This window comes from Emiliania huxleyi (genome assembly GCF_000372725.1).
Source record: "Emiliania huxleyi CCMP1516 unplaced genomic scaffold EMIHUscaffold_67, whole genome shotgun sequence".
NCBI lineage: Eukaryota > Haptophyta > Isochrysidales > Noelaerhabdaceae > Emiliania > Emiliania huxleyi.
In genome coordinates, this window is record NW_005196981.1 from 426,191 (window position 1) to 446,755 (window position 20,565).

The following is a 20,565-nucleotide window of genomic DNA, read 5'->3' on the forward strand; positions in this document are numbered from 1 at the left end:
GCGGCGGCGGCAACGCCGCCAGTCGGTAGACATACCGGTTCGGGGCGTCGCACCACCGCTTCGAGATGAGGTGGGGCGCGCCAAACTCGACGATGGCGCCCAACTGGATCGCGGTCGGCGACGGCTCGGGGCCGACGAGAGGCGCGCGCGGCACGAGCACGCCGTCGACGGCGGTGCCGTTGAGCGAGGGTTTGCCGGCACCGAAGCCGCCGTCCGAAATCTCCGCTTCTCCCCCCACGGCGCGCAGCCTGGCGTGGCACCCGCTGATCAAGCACGGATACGACAGCGAGATATGCGCGTTGAGCACCGCGTCGGCGTGCGGCGACCGGCCAACGGTGATCTGGCCGCCGTTGGCGGGAAGCAGGATAACCCGCGGAGCATCATCGCTCTGGCTCTCACGCACGAGGGCGAGGCGCTGCGGCTGCCGGACGAGCCCCGACTTCCGCGCCGCGCCGAGAGCTGCCGGGCTCGTGGCATCGTGGCTCAGTGCCTCGAGCGCGCTCCGCTGCGCCGCGGCGCGGTCGCCGCGCTGCAGCTCCTCGAGAGAGCGCGTGGCGGCAGCGGTGGCCAGAAGATTGGCTTGGTTCGGGCGGTGGCGCCAAAGCTGTTGCGGCGAGACGGTGACGGCGGCGGGCTCGGGGGCGGCAGGCTCAACGGCGGCGGGCTCGGGGGCGGCGGGCTCGGCGGCGGCGGGCTCGGCGGCGGCGGGCTCGGCGGCGACGGGCTCGGCGGCAACGGGCTCGGCGGCGACGGCGTCGGTGGTGACGGTGGAGGAGGCGACGGGGTTGGAGGGGACGGAGGCGGCGGGCTGCGGCGATGGCGGAGAGGGCGGCTTCACCTCGACCCGGGCGCCAGGCAGGAGCGGCGCCTCCGCCCCCCGCGGCAGGTGCACGCCGTCCACGTAGACGTGGTCGCCCTCTGCCGCAACGAGGATGCCGCGCGAGCCGTCGAGGCGGATCGAGGAGCTGCATAATTTGACGGGTCCAGCCCCGAGAGGGGCGGATGCGGGCCGGCCGTCCGCCACCGAGAAGTTCTCGGCGAGGATGAGGACGTGGGAGCCGGAGCCGGACGACTTGGTTGCCTTTTTGATCCCATCGGCGCGCACCGTCTTCAGCTGCTCCCAGCTCAGGTCGGCCAGGCAGTGGACCTTGCGGCCAGCGACCAGTTCGCACATGCGCTCCCAGTCCTGCCGTTTCATGGTCGTGCTGCGTGGCTGGATCTCCTTGCAGAGCAGCGCGACCGAGCGGACCTTCTCGGCCTGGGCAGCCTGAGAGGTCTGACAGTACCGGTCGACGAGGACTGCCAGTATTTTGCAGGTTGCGCATGCTTTCTGCAAGGCGTTCGCACTCATCGCGAATGGCGAGATCTGTGGGTGCGTTGCGATCCTCTGGAAGCTCGGCCCGCCGTTGCGGTCTCTGAAGACCAGCTGGCCAGACGCGTTCCGCTGTGAGAGGAGCTGCTCAAGGAGGGTGAAGAGCTCGTCGCGGCCCGAGGCGACACTTTGCCGTGCGAGGGTGAGCTGGCGCTTCGCCGCGGCGAGCTCTTTGATCGACCACGAGCGGATCGTGTCGAGGAGGGCGAGCTGGTCCGCCTCCGCCGCCGTCCCGTTGTGCTTGGAGCGGAGGAGGTTGTGGGCGACGACGGCGGCGGGCGAGACCGGAGCAGCGGTGGCCAGGTTGAACGCGCCGCGCGCCGCACCGAGCGATGAGACCTTGACCGAGCCATTCTCTGGGAGCAGCGCCACCTTCGTCCTCGGCGGCGGCTCGCTGGTGTTGTGCGTGGTGGCTTTGAGATTGAACGCGACAACGTCGGCAATCTGTGCAATCAGGAGGGCGCGGGTGCGACGGGCGATGTCGCCGCGCGTGGGCACGTGGTCGAGGGCCTCGAGCACCGCGAGCACGCCGCCGCGCTGGAGGAATCGCGCGACCTCCGCCGCCGTCGCCACGCGCCCGAGCGAGTTGCGGCCGCCGTTCTGGCAGGCGATGCGGCTGAAGCCGGAGGAGCCGAGCCCCTTGAGCGAGGGGATCGCCGCGAGCGTCTCGAGCGTGACGGTGTCGAGGACGTGTCCGTTCTCATCGCACAGCTTCAGTCTGATGAGGAGCGCAAGCGACTTCCTCCAGCTCGACTCCGAGAACGAGCCTCGCTGTGCGATGAGAACGGACGCGATGTCGGGCGCGATGATCTCGAGGACCTGCACGATGCACTGCTCAAAAGCGATATCGAGATTGGGCACCGCATCGATCGGCCCGGCCACGAGGCTCGCCCACGCTGCGACCTCGTCGACCAGCGAGACGGTGAAGACCGTCGTCGCCAGGTTGCACGAGTGGGCCTGCATCGGCACCAGCGTCTCGGATTCGTCGGAGGCAAACGTGTGGCATAGATGAGGCACGCGGGCGGAGGCGACGGCCCACGTCTCAAAGTCGAAAAGCCGGGCCTTGCTCTGCGCGACGCGGTGCGAGGACCGCGCGATGAGACCCGGCAGCGTGGCCACGCCGCCGCCGCTGTGGTCGCCGAGAAAGTTGGAATCGGCAAACGAGATGTGGCGGGCAACGCGGCGCTGAGCGCCGCCACTGCTGCTGCTGCCGCCCGCATCCGCGCCACCAGCAAACGAGCGGAGGAGAGGCTCGCAGAGGTAGCTAATGATGCGGACCTGCTGCGCGCGCTGAGTGGCCGTGTACTCGTGTGCCTCTCGGCAGTGCGGGCGGGTGACGACGCGGACGAGGTTGGGCAGGGCGTCGCTGTCGCCGTCGGCAACCTCCAACGCCGACGGGGCCTCGCCGCCCTCCTCCCCGTCGCCAGCGGGGACCACCAGCGAGGCCTCGAAGCAGCAGCGGCAGTTTGTGACGTTGGCGTTCACGTGCACGACGACCGCGAGCCGGCCCTCGTACGACTTTGGGAGAAGCAAATCCGCGTAGAAAGCGGTCTGCGTCGACGCCTCGCCGTTCAGCTTCGCGTAGAACGGAAGCGAAAGGGCCCGATCGCCGACCCGGTCGCGGCAGCACTCGCCCTCGAGGACGACGAGCACCGCACCCCGCGCGATCGCAGCGGCCACCTGCTCCTGCGAGGCGCCGACGACAACGCTGCCGTCCGCCTCGTACACCGACACCTGGAAGTTGGCCTTGCCGAGGCGTGGGTCGGAGGCGACAAACTGCGCGTTGACGGACTCGAGTCGATCCTCGACACGAGCGAGGTTGGGATTGAGGTCGATGGGCGGCACTTCGGGCACCGGGTTGCGCACAAGCTTGTTCCACGGCACAACCAGACTGGACAGGGGGATGCGGTCGGCGACCTCCGCGTTGAGCAGCACCGCGTCGGAGTGGGCGGAGAAGCAGGGCCGTATCGACTGAATGGCCGGATCCTGCGCCTCGCCGAGCAGCTGCATCACCGCGCCAACCTCCGTGAGAGCAGGGTTGGTTTTCCTCCGCTCCGCGGCCTTCTCCTTCATGTCGGCCAGTGCAAGCCGCTCCTCATTGTTCACGAGTTCTGCACAGTGGTGGTAGCAGCACTCCAGCGAAGGCCAACTGCGAGCAGCTGCGGCCACACTCGTCTCGCCAGCGCACACAGCGCACACTGCAAACACGCGCGAGAACCGTCAGCAGCGTACGCGCCGTGGATTTTGCCGCGGGGCTGCTGGCACCTTCAGACTCAACGCCATGCTCGCTCTGCGATTCCGCAGATTTCGAGACCGGTGTCCGCGAGTGGTTTCGCGACCTGAGCCGACGGGAGAAGGGCGACGTTATTATGGAGTCATCGCGCATCCAACCGCCCGACGCGCTCGAGCGTGCGCGCAGCAGGGATCTGCAGGCGGGCTTAAGCGTCCCCGTCAAAATGTGCACGATTGTGGCTCTGATGCCAGATGGGTCGACCGTTCATAAGATTTGTGATGCGCATGGAGCTAACCTTGCGTCCATCGAGTGCCGGGTGCTTGTGGGATTTCTGCGCAGCGGCGAATTGAGCCGGAGAGCGGTGCAGCACGAGCTAACCAGCGTGCCTGAATGAGGCGTCCCTCTCGACCGGATGGAAAAGAAATTGCGGCGTCAAGACGGAAAACAGGAATGCCATCCCTCCCTTGGGTTGTGTGTTTTCTTTCTTTCTTTCTAGGAATGCACAGATGTCTACGGTAGGGGCCCGGAGAAGGAAAAGAAAATGGAGCTCAACTAGGGTTGCGCAGCTATGAACAGGAGCGAGTTCGCGCTGCCGCTAGGCTCAGACGGCGAGTTCGCGCTGCGCTGGGCTCAGTACGGCGAGGAGTTCGCGCTGTGCGCGGCCTGACCTGACAGCTGACTCTCTTCCGGGCGGCCTGACTCTCTTTAGTCTCTTGGGGAGATTTTATCTCTCGACTCTCGGCTGCATGCTCACAGTAGAGAGGTGACAGGTGTCCGTTTTTATTGCGTGCTCGGTGCACGGTGGAAAACCCCCTTGAGCGCGAGAGAGAGCTCGACAAAAAAAGCCGTGCAAGGCTCAGGACATGCTTGCTACTCGCCCACACGTCACTGACGGACGGACAGTTGACGAAGGTAGGGGAAAACGTACGCACACCCGTCGGAAAGCGCGCCCGGACAGCGCTGGTGTACTGCGTGTTTGTGGTCACGGAAATATACTCCGGGCAAGTGGATCCCGCCGGGGGCGCTAGCGTCGAGTCTCGGCGGCGGCAGTAGGCGGTGCGTCATGGACGCATTTGCACGCTGTGAGGGCGGTGAGGTGGCGACGCCGCGGCGTCACGCTGATGGGAAGAGTGCGGGGAGAGGTACGAGAGAGGGAAGAGAGCGGTGAAGCAGCTAGTGGGTCTCGGCAGAGGCGAGAGCGCGACGTCCGCGCTTGAATCACGAGCGAGGAGCCGCGCAGCTCGTTGTGCTGCATCACGCGACCTACGGCAGAGAGGTCCCACCTGGTATGAGGTCGACGGCGGGGGGGATGGCGCGGCGCGCAATTGGAGGCAGGGTGCGCGGTGGTGGACGTTCAACTGTGGAATCGCCGGGTTCCAATCCCCGGGTTCGCAGCAGTGTCATGTCGTGACGGTGGATAGGGCAGGGCGGGGCGGGCGGGTGGATAGGGCAGGGCGGGCGCGTGAGGCGTGCATAGGTGGGGCGCGCACCAGCGGTCGCCTACACTGCTTAGACACTGGACACACGCGCGAGGAGCTCGTCGACCGGGATGCACTCCGCATGGGAAGGGAGCGGGAATGCCCTGATCGACCTGCAACACAGAGGGAGGCTAACGGTGACGGCGGAAAACGGGCTTTCTGGGAAGTGTGTGGGCTTGGAGGCGGCGGGCGCGAGCAATCTTGTCCGCGGTCGTGCGCACGCACACCATATGCCAGTTGTTACGGCAAGGCGCCATGTGAGGGAGGTGCGGACCTTCCCTAAGACGATCCTCGCGCGCGCTGGCGGTGTGTGGCGCGGGAGACAGCTGGAGCGAGAGGAGAAGGCGGGGAGCTCGCGGCTGGGGGTGGGGGAGGGGCGCACCGTTCTGACACATCATGCGCAGCTCGTTGTGCTGCATCACGCGACCTACGGCAGAGGGGTCCCACCTGGTATGAGGTCGACGGCGGGGGGGATGGCGCGGCGCGCAATTGGAGGCAGGGTGCGCAGTGGTGGACGTTCAACTGTGGAATCGCCGGGTTCCAATCCCCGGGTTCGCAGCAGTGTCATGTCGTGACGGTGGATAGGGCAGGGCGGGGCGGGCGGGTGGATAGGGCAGGGCGGGCGCGTGAGGCGTGCATAGGTAGGGCGCGCACCGCGTGCATAGGTGGAGCACGTACCACTGTGGAGGCGCGCGAAAATGACTCTCCTCGGAGCCCTCACAGAAGGTGCAATGGGAGTGAATCCGGGGAGGCCAAGCAAAGAGAGAGGCCTCGAGATTTGGGGAGGGCGACACATGAAGAACCACGTGTGGCGCGAGATCCGGGGAGGCCAAGCAAAGAGAGAGGCCTCGAGATTTGGGGAGGGCGACACATGAATGAAGAACCACGTGTGGCGCGAGATCTGGCCGGCGATGCCGGGCGACGCGAGGCAGTACTGGCGGCTGGTGACCAATAGCGCGTAAGGGCCCCGAGTCACGCGAGCTGTGCCCTATGGGACCCTCTCTCTACGATGCAAGAAATTTCCGGGAAGTCGTCCCTTTTTTATCCGCGTTTTCTGTGGCAGGACGGCCGCTGCCCGCGGCTGGAGGTACACGCAGCAGCCAGAGTCACCGGTCGATGGACCGTGGTTGCAACACTGCTTTAAAAAGAAAAAGATAACCAAAGTTCCGATGGCGCTCCTCGCCATATCCGCCTCGCTCGCGAGCCCGGTCTTTTCCGGAAAGTCGCTCTCCTTTTCTAGCTAGCTGTTGAACGATAAAAAGAAGTCGTACGTGCTCCGTTCTTGCGCAGAGATTTCCATTACTCTGCCGCAGCCTCTGGGGGGGCGCGGGGGGCCTAGAGGGTATCCATGCGGGGGGGCGATGGGGTCCCATGGCCCGCAGGCGCCGATTTCGGGATTTTTTCTTTTTTTGCGATTTTCCCCTTGTTTTCATGGGAATTCAGCGTACTTGCGGCCATGCTATCACGCCTTGCGACAGCCTGTCGGCGCTGCTGACCGTGCCATGCTGCACAATTGATCACCTGCATAGCTCGCGGCCTTAGTATCCAGCATTCAGTGACGACCTGATCGTACGGCCAGTAGGAAGGTGTCCTTCCAGCTGCGTGCAGCTTCTGACGCAATGCGCGTCAAACTGCCTCAGATTGGCTGCTGGCACTCTCAAGGCTATGCCTACACAGCCTCGCGCGCATGGGCAGTCAAGAGGGACCACGCACTTCTCAGGACAGGGCGGTGCCTATCTCTTGGACCGGCAAACTTGGTGGTCTCGTGTTACCAATGTGGGACCAGTTCGGCATCGCGCCATCGACAGCTCTGAACTGCGCCTCACCACTGACCGGGAAGGCCGCCAAGTGGGCCAGCACCGGTCGCACATTGTGGCAGCAGTCAGCAGTGCATGTCTGATAGCTAGAGCGGCAGCGTCAGGGTCTCGCAGGGTCGGATCGTGTCAAGCCTCTCGCCCGGCCGGCCGCGTACAGACGTCGGCCTGTCTGCTGTCTGGAGTGATCTGTCGGCGGTCAGTACGACCGATCAGGTCGGAGTTTTCTGATGGTTGGAGGGTCTATCTGTATGTACTCCTCGAGATCTCTCCAAATCTGCCCTCTGATCAACCGTGATCATTCGGGAAGTCGGTACTAGTAGAGACTAGTAGAGCCGGAGCCCCGTTTCCGCACTGCTGCGCGGCGCACGGTGCCTCCGGGGGGCCCCGCGCCCCCCCAGAGGCGGCAGCAGCCGTGAGCGAACGCGCTGGCAGAGCTGCTGGCTTCACAGCGAAGGAGCGGCGAAGACTAGAAAAAGACAGCGGCGAATTGAGCCGGAGAGCGGTGCAGCACGAGCGGCAGGAAGGCGTGCCTGAATGAGGCGTCCCTCTCGACCGGATGGAAAAGAATTTGATGCGGAATTTGAAGACATAGTACTGGAATCGTACAGATGGGGTGTCTACGGTAGGGGCCCGGAGAAGGAAAAGAAAAAGAGACTAGCGGAAGGAGTGGGAAAGAGGGAAAACGGTCCGGCGGAAGGGGGCCCTCCAGAAGGCCAGCCTCGCTGTGTCTTCTAGTGTTAGGATCATCAGATAGTTGGGAGTCTCCCAACCTTGCTGTGTTAGGATCATCAGAGGTGTCGAGGTGGTGTCGAGCGGTGTCGAGCGGTGTCGAGGTGGTGTCGAGGTGGTGTCGAGGTGGTGTCGAGGTGTCGAGTTTGGCACCTTGTCCTTGACACGGACGAGCATGGTCCCAGCCTAGATGGTGTCGAGGGGTGTCGAGGGGTGTCGAGGGTGTCGAGTTGGCATGGGGTGTCGAGGTGTCGAGTCGGTGTCGAGGTTTGGTCTAGGGTTTGGTGTCGAGGTGTCGCGTGTCGGCGAGGCCAGGGCTCAAGAGTGTGTATTTCTTCTCAATAATATTCAACACAATAACAGGCTGTGTGTGTCGCGTCTGCCTTGCGTTTGTTTCGAGCATACGAGGCACAACGAAAGAAGATAAACTGGGCGCCGCGGCTGAGGGCTGCAGGAGCCCTCCGAATTCAACTCGACCACGGCGCCCTCCGGGACGACGGTCGGCGCTGGCTTGGGGCCGTAGGCCGGTCGCCGCGGTCGACCCGGCACCTGCACGCCGTTCACCGTGATGCCATGCAGCGAGCACCTGTCATGCCCTTGGGCGCCGAGGCGTTGTACGCGTCCGCCTCGGCGTTGAAGGCGACGAGGACGGCCTCGGGGACGGGCTCGGCCGAGAGGTTGGTGAGCTGTCCGCGCGCCTCGCCGAGCTGTGTGACCGTGTAGCTGACCTCGACGTCGGGCCGCGCCACCGTCATGCCCTTGGGCGCCGAGGCGTTGTGCGCGTCCGCCTCGGCGTTGAAGGCGACGAGGACGGCCTCGGGGACGGGCTCGGCCGAGAGGTTGGTGAGCTGTCCGCGCGCCTCGCCGAGCTGTGTGACCGTGTAGCTGACCTCGACGTCGGGCCGCGCCACCGTCATGCCCTTGGGCGCCGAGGCGTTGTGCGCGTCCGCCTCGGCGTTGAAGGTCGACAGCTCGTCGATCGGTGGCGGCGGTCCGGTGTCGCCGCTGTTGCGCGGACTGTGGCACGAAAGGTCGACAGCTGTCGACAGAGTCGGCGTCGCTCTCGGCATCACGCTCTTCACCCGCCTCCAGTGTGGGCGGCAGATAAGCCTCCTGAGCGAGGCTCGGGCCGGCGGCGCGCTCGGAGCTCTCTGAGGAGCCGTTCACCAACCTCTTCACGCGAAAAGATTTCAATCTAGCTAAAGGTGTTGGACAACGGTGACACGAGGGCTGGGGGTGTGAAGGGCATTACCATGGTTGCGTGCAGACAATGGAGATAGAGCAGCCCCGGAGCGGAGGCCGCCCGGGGTATTCAGTGTGTCGCGGGCGCCTAATCGGGATTAATTCCGTCGGGCGCCTACGAATTTACGTTCGTTTGCCGTCGGTGTTTCGCAAGCGCGCCTGGCGGCGGCTTGTGCTATGCCTGCTTTGGAGCCCGACGGGAACGCGGGAGCTATGGTCTGGGACATGGGCTGGCCTTCGTGGGGCCAAGGCTTTGCCTCGTTGCCCGCAGTCGGTGCCCTTTGCCTCGTGTTGATGCAAGGCTATCCGGGGCTAGTTGGCAACAACCTCACCATGGAGTCAGACCAACTCAGCCTACCCATTACGGTTGGCGGGGCCTCCGGCTGCGTCATGAGCGCAGCTCTCACCGCCACCAGCCCCTCCAAGTACCCCAGGGCGATTCTCGAGTTCGTCCTGCCCGCGCTCATTGTGACCACGGCCTACGTTCTGTTGCTGACAGGTGGGGGTGAGCACCACACCACGGGCGACAAGAAGGGGGGATCGCGACCCTCGACCACCAGGGGCAGCGACTACCTGTCCCTGCTCATCCCACGGCATGTGGGCCAATCGCGCCGGGCATTTATCGGGAGCCTCTTGTTCTTCCTCACGTTCCTGGTTGCCAGCAGCAGATGCTGTGTGCCCGACGTGCGGCGGCAACCTCGCGTCGTGCGACTACGACACCTCCCAGACTTGCCCCGCCGCCACTGTCGTGGCTAACAACGCGAAAGTGCTCCTCGGCACGGCGGCGGTGAGCACCATGACCATCGCGAACCTGCTCCGACCACGGTTCCTGCGGGTCCTGGGAGGGGGAATGCTGCAGCGCTTTGTAGCCCTGCACCGCCAACCCGAGAAGGGCACGACTTTCGAGATCAAGCGGACCACAAAACCATCCGAGGTGACGGCGGCAATGCAAACTGGGAGAATCTCCCAGATTGACGCGGCGACACAGATCCAGCAAGTGATCGAAGAGATTGACCAGGCGATCGACACGGCGGGGGACGACGCCGCAAAGGCGCTGCTCGAGAGGGAGAAAGAAAAGTGGACGGACTACCTGAAAGGGGGCTTCAAATATGTCACTTCAGCGACCGAGTCTGACGGCCTCAGTGGACCAGAGGGGACGAGCGTCACCGGTTCCATGTCGCTGCTCTGGGCGAATGTCTCCACGTTCATCAGTCGGGGTGAGAGCTGCGATCGCGCAGACGTCACCACCGTGACCGGAAAGGGAGGCGGCACCAAGGCTACCATTGCCTATTGTCAAGACGGAGGCGGAGTTTGCGGCGTGTCTGAACCTGTTTGTCATGTTGGCCATCGCCGTCTCTATCCCGGCCATCCCGCTGTGCGAGTTCATCTACCTCGTCGTGCACGACTCTGTGCTCCGTCGGGATCGCACCTGGCAATTTGCGGTCGTCCTGCTCGTCGTGACGTCGTCTACCTGCGCAAGATCGAGGAGTCGGGCGGACGGATTACACTGGCCAAGGCAACAGAAGAGGTTCACACCGCCGCCATGTACGAGGAGGCCGAGCGAGTGATGCCAAAACACTATCCCCGGGTCGCATTTTTTCGTACACGCGGGGGGACCCCGCGGGCCGAGGGGCCACCAGCTAACCAGCGTGCCTGAATGAGGCGTCCCTCTCGACCGGATGGAAAAGAAATTTCGAGAGTCAAGACGGAAAACAGGAATGCACAGATGGGTGTCTTCGGTAGTGTAGGTAGGTAGGTAGGTAGAAAGGTGAAGAACAGCCAGGCTCGGACTGGACACCAACGCGGTATGGGTGGACGCTGGACAGATGATGACGACACGAACGAGTGTAGTTGAGAAGGAAAAGAAAATGACGCAGGCCTAGGACGAGGTTAGCCTGGAGATGCTGGCCGTGCGCTTCTTCTGGGCGCTGCTTCTTCTCGGCCTGGCCTCCGCCTCGGCGCTGCTCGCGCCGGTGTCGCGCGCCGTGGCGCCGCCGCGAACGGCCGCGCCCCTCATGAAGGAGGCGGTCACCCGCATCGAGATTGAGGTGGAGCAGGGCGAGCCGCTCGAGAAGGCGCGCGCGCGCCCGGGGGCGCCTCGCTCGTCCCGCCCCCGCTGGCTCCCGCGCCTGCTGTGCCAATGAGATGAGGACGATTGCCCCCTCCTGAGGGCCCGGGCGGATGGCTGTCGGCCGACATTAGGCCTTCCGCCCGGGGGATTACGCCATCTCTGGCTCCCAGTGGCGAGCGGGGCTCACTCACAAGCTACACGTCTGATCAACGCAGCCCCAGACGTTCCCATTCCCCCGCACCCTCGTCCGACCCAGCCCGCCCCGTCACCTCCCTCTCCATCCTCCCTAGGCCATCGTCCGCTTCAAGCGCGCCACGAACCAGGTTGGCGCCCGCCTCCGGCCCTCCGCATCCGCCTTCCGCCTGGCCTGCGGGGCTTCTCGTCCGCGCAGCCGCGCCCTCGAGACGGGGTGACACACGCGCCGCCCTGCCGCCTCCCCGCAGGTTGGCCACTTGCGCATCCTCCGCAACCGCAAAACCTTTGAGAACAACCACGACAAGAAGATCCGCAAGAAGAAGGAGGCGTTGATGCGCGCCGCGCGGGCGCGCCGCTCGCGCCGGGCGCAGGAGCGCCTGTGAGAGGTCCGGATACCAATATTGTGGGTTGAACTCGATTCGTGGGCGCGGGCTGTGCAGTGGGTGGCCAGCACGCGCGCTCTGGAACCTATCGGTGCGCGGCGCGCGTGCCTGGCGCGTGCTGTACAAAAGCAAGGTGCGCGGAGTACACGTAATGCACCCCTTCGTTTGCCGTAAAGAAACTACGGCGCGGTTGGCGAGGCAGGCGTGTATGCTGTGTGTGAACGACTTTTTCGCGCGCGCCGTTTGGGGTTTGGCGGGATGGCGGGGCCAGAGTGGTGAGTGCAGAGAGAGCCCTAAGTCGATCGCGCGGCTCGCGCGGGCCGCGGCGCGGCTCGTGCCGGCTCGGCGTGGCAGCCGCCGGCATTGCCATTGGCGGCGTCTCCACACCACGGAGCACGGGACTGCGGGCCGCGCAGTCGAACGCGACCCGCTCGAGAGCGCGGCGAGATACGACGCAACGCAATAGAGAGACGAACGGGAGCACATAGAGTACTCTCATAATCTCATACAGTGCACGTGGGTACATCTTACATAATGGCTAATCGGCTATACCGCACCCCGGCTGCTATAGCTAGCTAGCGGAAGCGCACCGGCCAGGTTGGGGGGCATGGACCTCGCTTCGGGTGGCAAGGCGGAGCGGCAGGAACGAGCCCGCGACAGGCGCGTCCTCTTGCCTCGCTTCTTCCCGGGCGGGCAGGCGCCGTGTGAACGGGAGCGCCGTCTGATGGCTCCACCGCCGCGATGCTGAGGAGAGGCGGGCCTCCGTGCCGAAGGTCGTACGCGCCGTCGGCTTAATAGCGGCCCGGGCTGGCTGGGTCCCCACCGCCTGCTGCGCCGCCGCCAGTCGAATCCAGTTGCCTTGGCTCGGCAGGTCGTGCGTCGAGGGAAGGGCCTCGCAACTGAGGTTGTGCAGGCTGGACGCGGCGTCGATCAACTCCTCTCCGCTCTCCGCATTCGGCCCTGACACCGTCCTCTTCGCCGCCGCGCCGTCAGCCGGACCGGTGCGCGCCGCCGCCGAATGCGGCGTGGCGTGGAGCACGCACGGCGTCGCAATGTCGAGAAACTCGGACGAGCTCGGGGTGGGCGGCCGAACATCCCCCTCCTCCCCGCATTCGCACTTATGCAGCACCACGGGGAGTGTCTCGGCAGCGGTGGCGAGGAACGCCTCGCCTCGCATGCGAGCGAGCGAGATGTCCAGTGAGTCGAGCGGGACTGACTGCGTGTCCACATCTCTGGGTGGCCGGGCAGCGAGGTTGGAGAAACCCCGGCTCGTCAGGGCGGCGGCGCGCCGACTGGTGGATCGCCGAATGGCCTTCGGCATCCCGGATGCCGCGTCGCACGCACGGTCGGTAGAGCTACTGGATTGCGTGGCGGGGCGAACAGGAGCCCCGAGCCGGAGGAGGACCGCTCTGCGATCATCAGAGCACCGCTTGCCCGCTTCGGCGAGGGCGCGCTTCGCATGGACGCCGCCCGGCGCGGGCTGGGTCTCGGTGGGATGGACCAGCGGCGGACGGGGCGGCGGGTGCCAGGTGGAGACCAAGCCCAGAGCACGCACCCGCGCCGCGTCCCAGGCAAATTCAACTCCGTCGCCGGTCTCGCTCGCCTCCGTCGTGACTGCGTCCAGCAGCGACAGGTGCTCGGGGGCAAGCATGTACACCGCGAGGACTCTACGGCAGCGCGCGTGCGCGATGGCAACGTCGGCCGATGGAGCGAGCAGCCCGGTGCTCATACACGTATGTCTATCAGCTGCGGGTCGCTGAAACGCATGCGACACTCACTAAAAACGTCCGTCCCACCGTCCGAACTGGGTTTTGTCGGGCGGTCTGTATTTTTTTGAGGGCAAGTTCGAACTGACTGAGTGAGTGAGAGAAGGACGTTGGAGCTAGTACCTGGAGCTCACATGCCTCGACTATAGATAGAGGGCTTCAGGTCGCCTGGTCGCCCTCCTTCCTGCATGCTGGGTGGGAGCCTGGGACCCACGTTGTCCTCGCTGTCTGTCTGCGATCTTGGGTCCGAGGTGTGTCTTTGTGTTTTTTCAGTGTATGTGGCTCTTATACGAACATACCCGAGGGAGAGAGAGATTTTTTTAACCAACAAGAAATCACGACTCTCACTCACAGTGATTTGGGCTCGGCAGCTTGTTAGCCCTCAGCCGAAGCTGGGGCCGGTCCCGTAGCCGAGAGAGCCCGCGCCGATGAGTTCGACGCGGTCGGGGGGGCCTGCGGAGAGGCCAGCGAGATGGCGATCGCTGTACTTCATGGGGGTCATCAAGTGACCGCGACTGACAAGCCAGAGGTCGATACTCCTGGACGACCCACAGGATGCCACGAATGCCTGGAGGAGAGGGAGGCGAGGCCAGAGGCAGGCTCAGCTGCTCTCGGGTGATCCCGCTTTGGAGGCTGAAGGACCCGATGGTCCTGTCACATTCGCGTTCCGAGTCGTGGGGGTAGAAGAATCTCTTCTTCCCGAGGGTGAACTGCTGACAGGGTTTGCGATGGGAGCGATCTTTTTTAGCGTTTGTGTGAGAAAAGACGAGCGGCCAAAGGAAATCACCTCCATAACGTTGCTTTGCCAACAACAGACCAAGACAACCTCGAGACGGGGACCCACGGGGGGCGTTGGAGTTACCCTCGGAACACCTCAGGCAGGAGACCGGCGGCGAGCCGCCAGCAGGCGTACACACAACTCCGGCGATGGCCCTCGATGGGGAAGAGGAGCCGCTCACTGGCTCCGCGCGCGCTGCCAAGCCGGCTGATCGCTGGCCGTGGGTGTTTGTCGGCGTCATGCTCGGCCTTGCCGCCGCGCTCATCTTCACTCATGGCGGCAGCGCGGCCGGCATGCTTGGCGCGCCGCAGGAGACCACGTGCGGAGGGTTCCCGTCGACGGACCCGGGGCACGTGGTCCAGCCGCGCGACGGGCGGGTGACCAACGTGCTCGTCACCGGCGGCGCCGGCTTCATCGCCTCGCACTTTGCGCTGATGCTGGTCGACAGCGGCGGCTTCAACGTAACGGTGGTGGACGACCTGTCGCGCGGCTCGATCCACACGATCCTGCGGCTGCAGGAGCTCGCCAAGGCGGCGGGGCAGCCGCTCCACTTCGCGCAGCTCGACGTCGCCCGCCAGTTTGAGATGGCGGCGCTGCTGCGCGAGCGAGCCGTCGAGTTGGTGGTGCACTTCTCGGGCAACGCGTACGTGGGCGAGTCGATGGTTCGGCCGGAGGACTACTTCCAGAACATCACGGTCTCGACCGTCGCCCTGCTCCGCGCGATGGGCTCCGCCGGAGTCAGCAAGCTCATCTTCTCCTCCTCGTGCGCCACATTTGGTGCGCCGCAGATGCCGCAACGCCGAGATGGAACCGCTTCCGTCGCGCCGAGAGCGCGCCGTCTTCATGCCCCGCCCTCCCCCCGGCCACTGCCCAGCCGCCACCCCCACCTCCACCCCCCCCGCAGGCTCGCCCACCCAGTTTCCGATCACCGAGCAGACGCCGCAGCGCCCAACCAACCCGTACGGCGACCGCGCCCGCGCTGGCCGAGCGGGCGACGCTTGCGAGCGGCTCGAGAGGAGCGGTGCGGCGGCTGGCTGTAGGCGCGGCGAAGCTGCAGGCCGAGCAGGCGATCATCGCGTACGTCAAGGCGCGCAAGCGCGAGGGCGTCGCCTTCTCCGCGGCGCTCCTCCGCTACTTCAACGTCGTCGGTGCGGACCCGCGCGGCCGGATCGGGCCGCACCTGCGGCACGAGGCCAACAAGCTGTACCCGCGGATCGTGGACGCGGCGTACGACGTCGTCCTCGGGCTGCGGCCCGAGCTGCGCGTGATGGGCTCGTCGTACCCGACCAAGGACGGCTCCGCCGCGCGCGACTACATCCACGTCACCGACCTGGTCGACGCGCACGTCAAGCTGATGGCGGCGCTGCGCGGGAACAGCCTGCTCTACTACAACGTCGGGAACGGGATGCCGTACACGGTGCTCGAGATCATCAAGGTGGTCGAGCGCGTGACCGGGCGGCCGCTCCCCTTCACCCTCTCCCAGGAGCGGCCCGGCGACCCGCCCGCCCTCTACTCGGACCCCGCAAAGATAAAGGCGGAGATCGGCTGGGAGCCGCGCTACGCCGACATCGAGGCGGCGGCCAGAGAGGCGCGCCGCTCGCGAGAGGCGTCCGCGCACCTCCCGCGGCCCTCTCTCCCGTAGGCGATGGTGCGGCACGGCTGGGACTGGAGGCTCGAGCGACGCGACCCGGCGGGCAGCGTCAGCTGGCACGAGTCACGAGTCTAACCTGGCTCTGGTGCACCCCTCAGGCTCAAGCACTACGACCCGGCCCACCCGTCGCCTTCGGTGGACCCGCTCGAGCACTCCGGGCCCGCCTTCACCGAGGATAGCGACGACGCGCCGAAGCTCGGCGACAACCCGCGGATCGCAATCATCGGCGCCGGCCCGACTGGGCTGTGCGCCGCCTACCGGCTAACCGAGCTCGGCTACACCAACTGGGAGCTGGTCGAGGCGTCCGAGAAGGCGTCGGGGCTCGCGTGCACCATCCGCGACGAGAACCGCTTCTCGTGGGACATCGGCGCCCGCTGCCGAGTCACAATGAGAGTCCTCCTCCTCCCGACTCGCGGTCACGAGACTCCCAACGACAGGCGTCCACTGCCTCTTCTCCCACTTTGAGTTTTTCGACGCGCTGCTCGACGAGATGCTCCCGCCCAAGGAGTGGCTGTAATCTCGGGCAATCTCGGGAAATCTCGGGCAATCTCGGGCAATCTCGAGATGCTCCCGCCCAAGGAGTGGCTGTAATCTCGGGCATTCTCGGGCAATCTCGGGCAATCTCGGGCAATCTCGAGATGCTCCCGCCCAAGGAGTGGCTGTAATCTCGGGCAATCTCGGGAAATCTCGGGCAATCTCGGATAATCTCGGGCAATCTCGAGATGCTCCCGCCCCAGGAGTGGCTCTACCACCAGCGCTACTCGCCGGCGCGGATGCGAGACACATGGGTCGGCTACCCGGTGCAAGCCAACCTCTGGCGGCTGCCGCGCGACGAGGTGATGGGCATCGTCAAGGACCTCGCCCAAAAGGAGGCGCGCCCTCCGCCGCCCAAGCCGCGCAACTTCAAGGAGCGGCTGCTCGCCGGCGCTGGGCAGGAGGCAGGCTGCTCCACGCCAACCGTCCCGGAGCGCCTTGCCGTAGGAGTGGCTGCACGCCGGCTTTGGCGAGGCGCTCACGCAGTCCTTCATGGCGCCGTACAACTCCAAGGTGCGGAGCAGTAGTGCACATGGCTGAAGTCACAGTGCTCAGTGAGGACTCGCGTCGCCCGTTGACACCTCCCAAGGTGTGGGCGCACCCGCCGCACGAGATGAACTCCATCTGGGTGGGGGAGCGCGTCGCGACGATCCGGTTCGAGGACATCCTCTCCAACGTCATCCAGCGCAAGGACGCGCCCGCGTGGGGGCCGAACGCGCAGTTCCGCTACCCGATGAATGGGACGGGCCACATCTGGGAAAAGATCTTCTCGGAGCTGCCAAAGGAGAACACGCGCCTCAACGCGCGCGTCGCCGCGGTGCGCACCAAGAAGGGCGCGAAGGCGCTCGAGCTCGCCGACGGGACAAAGGCACCCGCCCCCTCCCCTCCCCTCCCCTCCCCCCCCCTCGCCTCGCCTCCCCCCCAGGCGCAGCCCGGCACAAGACGCCGCCTCCGGACCCGAACGCCGCAGGTGCCGTTCGACGGCCTGCTGTCGACGATGCCGCTGCCGCTGCTGCTCCGCTCGCTGCCCGATGAGCCGCACCTCGCGCCGATGGCGGACGGCGACAACGGCGCCGCCGACCACTCGCGCTTCAAGCACCAGACGTGCAACGTGTTTGGCGTGGGCATCGAGGGGGACCAGATCCCGGAGGCGCTCAACGGCGTGCACTGGGTCTACTTCCCGGAGGACGAGTACATCTTTTACCGCGTCACGGTCCCCTTCGCCCCCCCCCCCCGCCCGCCCGCCCTGCCGGCTGGGGAGGGGCGCTGGCCTTGACGCCGTACGCCGCGAGCAGGTGCTCTCCAACTTCTCGCCGCAGATGGTGGCGAAGCCCTTCCAGCAGTGGTCGCTGCTCATCGAGGTGTCCGAGTCGAAGCACCACCCCGTCCCCCGCTCGCGCGCCAAGCTGCGCGCGCTCGTCAAGGAGGGCCTGGTCAAGTCCGGGATGCTGCCCGAGGGCGCAAAGGTCGTGGCCATGTGGGACAAGCGGCTGGAGTATGGCTACCCGGTGCCGTACGTGGAGCGCAACATGCACGTGCACGAGGCGGACCGCGCGCTGCGGAGCCTCGGCATCTGGTCGCGCGGCCGCTTCGGCTCGTGGAAGTACGAGGTCGGCAACCAGGACCACTCGTGCTTCCTCGGGATCGACGCGGTGGACTCGATGCTCTTTGGCGGCAGCGCCGCGGGCCGCGAGGCGACCTTCAACGTGCCGAACAAGGTCAACGTCCAGTACCGAAAGTACGACTTCGACTTTGACCCCGCCGCGCTCGCGCGGGACGCTGGCCGCCAGCACACGTTTGGGAAGCCTCCGCGCCGGCTGCAGCGGCTGCCGCAGTGGGACTGGGTGGCTCACCGGTGCAAGGAGCACGACGTCTGGACGGACGCGGTGCGCAAGGTCATGGTGGCGCTGCCGCGGCCGACCAAGTGGCTCATCCACTCGTACGAGGGTTGCGGCGCGGCGGAGATCAAGCGGCCGATGCCAGAGATGCTGCGCGAGGGGCTCAACCACCTCGACCGCATCCCGTTCGACAGCGCGCTGCCGCAGATCGCCGCGTGGCTGCGGTGCGCCCGCACACGCGCACGCTCCCACCGCCCCCCTCTCCTCCCGTCGGAGAGAGAGAGCGCGAGAGAGAGCGAGAGAGAGAGCGAGAGAGAGCGCGAGAGAGAGCGAGCGAGAGAGAGAGCGAGAGAGAGAGAGAGAGAGCGAGAGAGAGCGCGAGAGAGCGCGAGCGAGAGAGAGAGCGAGAGCGAGAGAGAGAGCGAGAGCGAGAGAGAGAGAGCGAGAGAGAGAGAGAGAGAGAGAGAGAGAGAGAGAGAGAGAGAGAGAGAGAGAGAGAGAGAGAGAGAGAGAGAGAGAGAGAGAGAGAGAGAGAGAGAGAGAGCGCCCCAAGGTTTCACCCCGCAGTCCGGCACCCCCCCCCCACCCCCCCCCGCCCCGCACGCCCCATCCAGGCACATTGCCGCCCACTACGCAAAGCTGCCGCCGGTGGTGGTGTTTGTGCCGCCCAACGTGCCGGCCGCCTCGCCGCTGCTCGCCGCCGACGGCCTGTCCGGCGCCTTGGTCGCGGCCAAGGACTTTGGCGCGTGGGGCAGGCACCCGACAGACATGCCTCGCTCGATGCGAGACGACTTTTGCGCGAAGCTGTGGCCGCTAGTGCAGCAAGGACGCCGCTCGCATCGGCCGTGCCCGGAGCGGGTGGTTGGGATGGGGCCGACGGCGACCGCCGCCTACTACGCCTCGGCGCAGACGGTTCGCGCGGTGCCGCTGACCGTGTGGCAGGCGCTGCTGGCGGCGGTGTCGGACAAGTCGACGGGTGCGGCGACGGCGACGATGCTCTCGTACTCGATGCACATCTTCTTCGGGGAGAAGGCGATGCTCAAGCCCGGCCTCGTGCACTCGCACCAGAGCTGAGGTGCCGCCGCAGCGGCAGAGGCTGGAAGTGGCGGCAGGATGCGGTGCCGCAGGGGGCAGCGGGGCGGTGGTGCCGGAGTGCTCCACTCTCATCTTGTGTTGCGGGCACCTTGGCTGATTGCGCGCACAGGGCGTGCGGTGTGGCGGCCTCTTACGGAGAGGAGTCAGGAGAGAGAGAGCGTCAGCAGACGAGAGAGAGAGCGTCAGCGTGCGGAGGCGCGGCGTTTTTCATCGTCGTCGCGAGTGCGCGTCGGGGGGTCGGTCTCCATGTCGGTCTCGGAGGCGCGGGATACCTCGGGCGTATACCTCGAATCCGGTGCGAGCCAAAGCGTTTTACAAATAATGGTATCCGATGCCCAGACAGCGCTCAGCGGGTCGACCCCCCGGCGGAAAACTGTGCACGGCATCTTACAGTCGAAACTACTGCGGGTGCGGCGGGTCACTCTCGCCCTCTGCGCCTGCGTCGTGATCTGCTAGCGCCGCGGCGATCGCCTCCTGCAGCGCACGCAAACCCTTGCCCTTCATGCCCGAGATGGGCAGCACCGCAAACGGGGACGTGGGCGGCCCGTCGCCCGGCGCTGCTGAGGCGCGCGCCGCCGCCGCGAGGAGCGCCGTCAGGCGGCGGGTCTCCGGCGCGAGAGCGGCGGGGCCCTCGGCCTGCAGGAGGGTGTCGAGCTTGTTGAGCGCGACGAGGTGCGGCCTGTTGGGAGAAAGAAGAGGGCTCGACCCGGAAGGGAGTGAGCAAAGACGGCTTCAGCCCAGACGCTGCGAGCTAGGAGGCGTCTGAGAGGCGTCTGGCAAGCGTCTGGGAGACGGCTGTGAAGAAGTGCCGCGCGCCGTGCGAGGTAGTCCGGGTTGTAGAGCTGCAGCTCTCGCCGCAGGACGGCGTACTGCTCGCCGACGTCGACCTAATCTCGGCCCATCTCGGGTCATCTCGCGCCATCTCGCCGCAGGACGGCGCACGGCTGCCCACCTCGGCGCAGGTCGTGTCGAGGACAAACAGGACGACCTTCACTCGGCGCAGCTGCTGCAGGAACTGGCGGCCGAGCCCGCGGCCTGCGTGGGCGCCCTCGACCAGGCCAGGGAGGTCGGCGAGGAGCGCGCCGCCGCCCCCGCCGCCCCCGCCCTCGCCGCCGCTCGGCACCATGGCGCCGAGGTTTGGCATCAGCGTCGTGAAGGGGTACGAGTTGATGGTGGCGCGCGCGCGCGTGAGCGCGTTGAGGAGGGTCGACTTGCCCTGCCCCAGGGGGGAGGAGGGGGGGGGAGGAGGGGGGGGTTGGCAGGCAGAGAGGCGGGAGGGGAGGGAGGAGGAGGGCGGAGGAGGGGAGGGGCGGAGGAGGGGAGGGGCGGAGGAGGGGAGGGGCGGAGGAGGGGAGGGGCGGTTTGGAAGAACTTGTAGATGGC

At 66.1% G+C, this 20,565-nt stretch overlaps 4 protein-coding genes across 4 annotated transcripts in view; 2 read left to right on the forward strand and 2 right to left on the reverse strand.

The window, feature by feature from the left end:
- Positions 1-8,699, reverse strand: part of EMIHUDRAFT_105335 (hypothetical protein) — a gene marked incomplete at both ends in the record, with an annotated part of 10,325 nt that extends 1,626 nt beyond the window's left edge. The window contains 4 exons of the mRNA XM_005762641.1: positions 54-3,521; positions 4,811-4,868; positions 5,466-5,510; positions 8,216-8,699. Of these exons, the coding sequence (XP_005762698.1) occupies positions 54-3,521; positions 4,811-4,868; positions 5,466-5,510; positions 8,216-8,699 (4,055 nt within the window). The remainder of the gene's footprint in view (positions 1-53; positions 3,522-4,810; positions 4,869-5,465; positions 5,511-8,215) is intronic.
- Positions 8,700-9,096: 397 nt separating this feature from the next.
- On the forward strand, positions 9,097-11,714 carry EMIHUDRAFT_465288 (hypothetical protein; the record flags this gene model as incomplete). The annotated part of the gene is made up of 5 exons (XM_005762642.1): positions 9,097-9,370; positions 9,540-10,066; positions 10,755-10,919; positions 11,233-11,265; positions 11,386-11,714. 5 exons carry the CDS (start codon positions 9,097-9,099, stop codon positions 11,518-11,520), a joined length of 1,134 nt encoding a protein of 377 aa, XP_005762699.1. The 3' UTR covers positions 11,521-11,714.
- A 2,499-nt stretch (positions 11,715-14,213) lies between these two features.
- EMIHUDRAFT_452733 (hypothetical protein) lies at positions 14,214-19,166 on the forward strand (the record flags this gene model as incomplete). The annotated part of the gene is made up of 10 exons (XM_005762643.1): positions 14,214-14,841; positions 14,969-15,028; positions 15,105-15,672; positions 15,814-16,096; positions 16,453-16,551; positions 16,697-16,762; positions 16,839-17,066; positions 17,220-17,462; positions 17,545-18,311; positions 18,702-19,166. The coding sequence occupies 10 exons, from the start codon at positions 14,214-14,216 to the stop codon at positions 19,159-19,161; spliced, it is 3,402 nt and encodes a 1,133-aa protein (XP_005762700.1). The 3' UTR covers positions 19,162-19,166.
- Positions 19,167-19,573: 407 nt separating this feature from the next.
- EMIHUDRAFT_452734 (Spo0B-associated GTPase) overlaps positions 19,574-20,565 on the reverse strand; it is a gene marked incomplete at its 5' end in the record, with an annotated part of 2,660 nt that continues 1,668 nt past the window's right edge. The window contains 3 exons of the mRNA XM_005762644.1: positions 19,574-19,861; positions 19,999-20,069; positions 20,135-20,398. Coding sequence (XP_005762701.1) covers positions 19,582-19,861; positions 19,999-20,069; positions 20,135-20,398 — 615 coding nt within the window. The 3' untranslated portion in view covers positions 19,574-19,581. The remainder of the gene's footprint in view (positions 19,862-19,998; positions 20,070-20,134; positions 20,399-20,565) is intronic.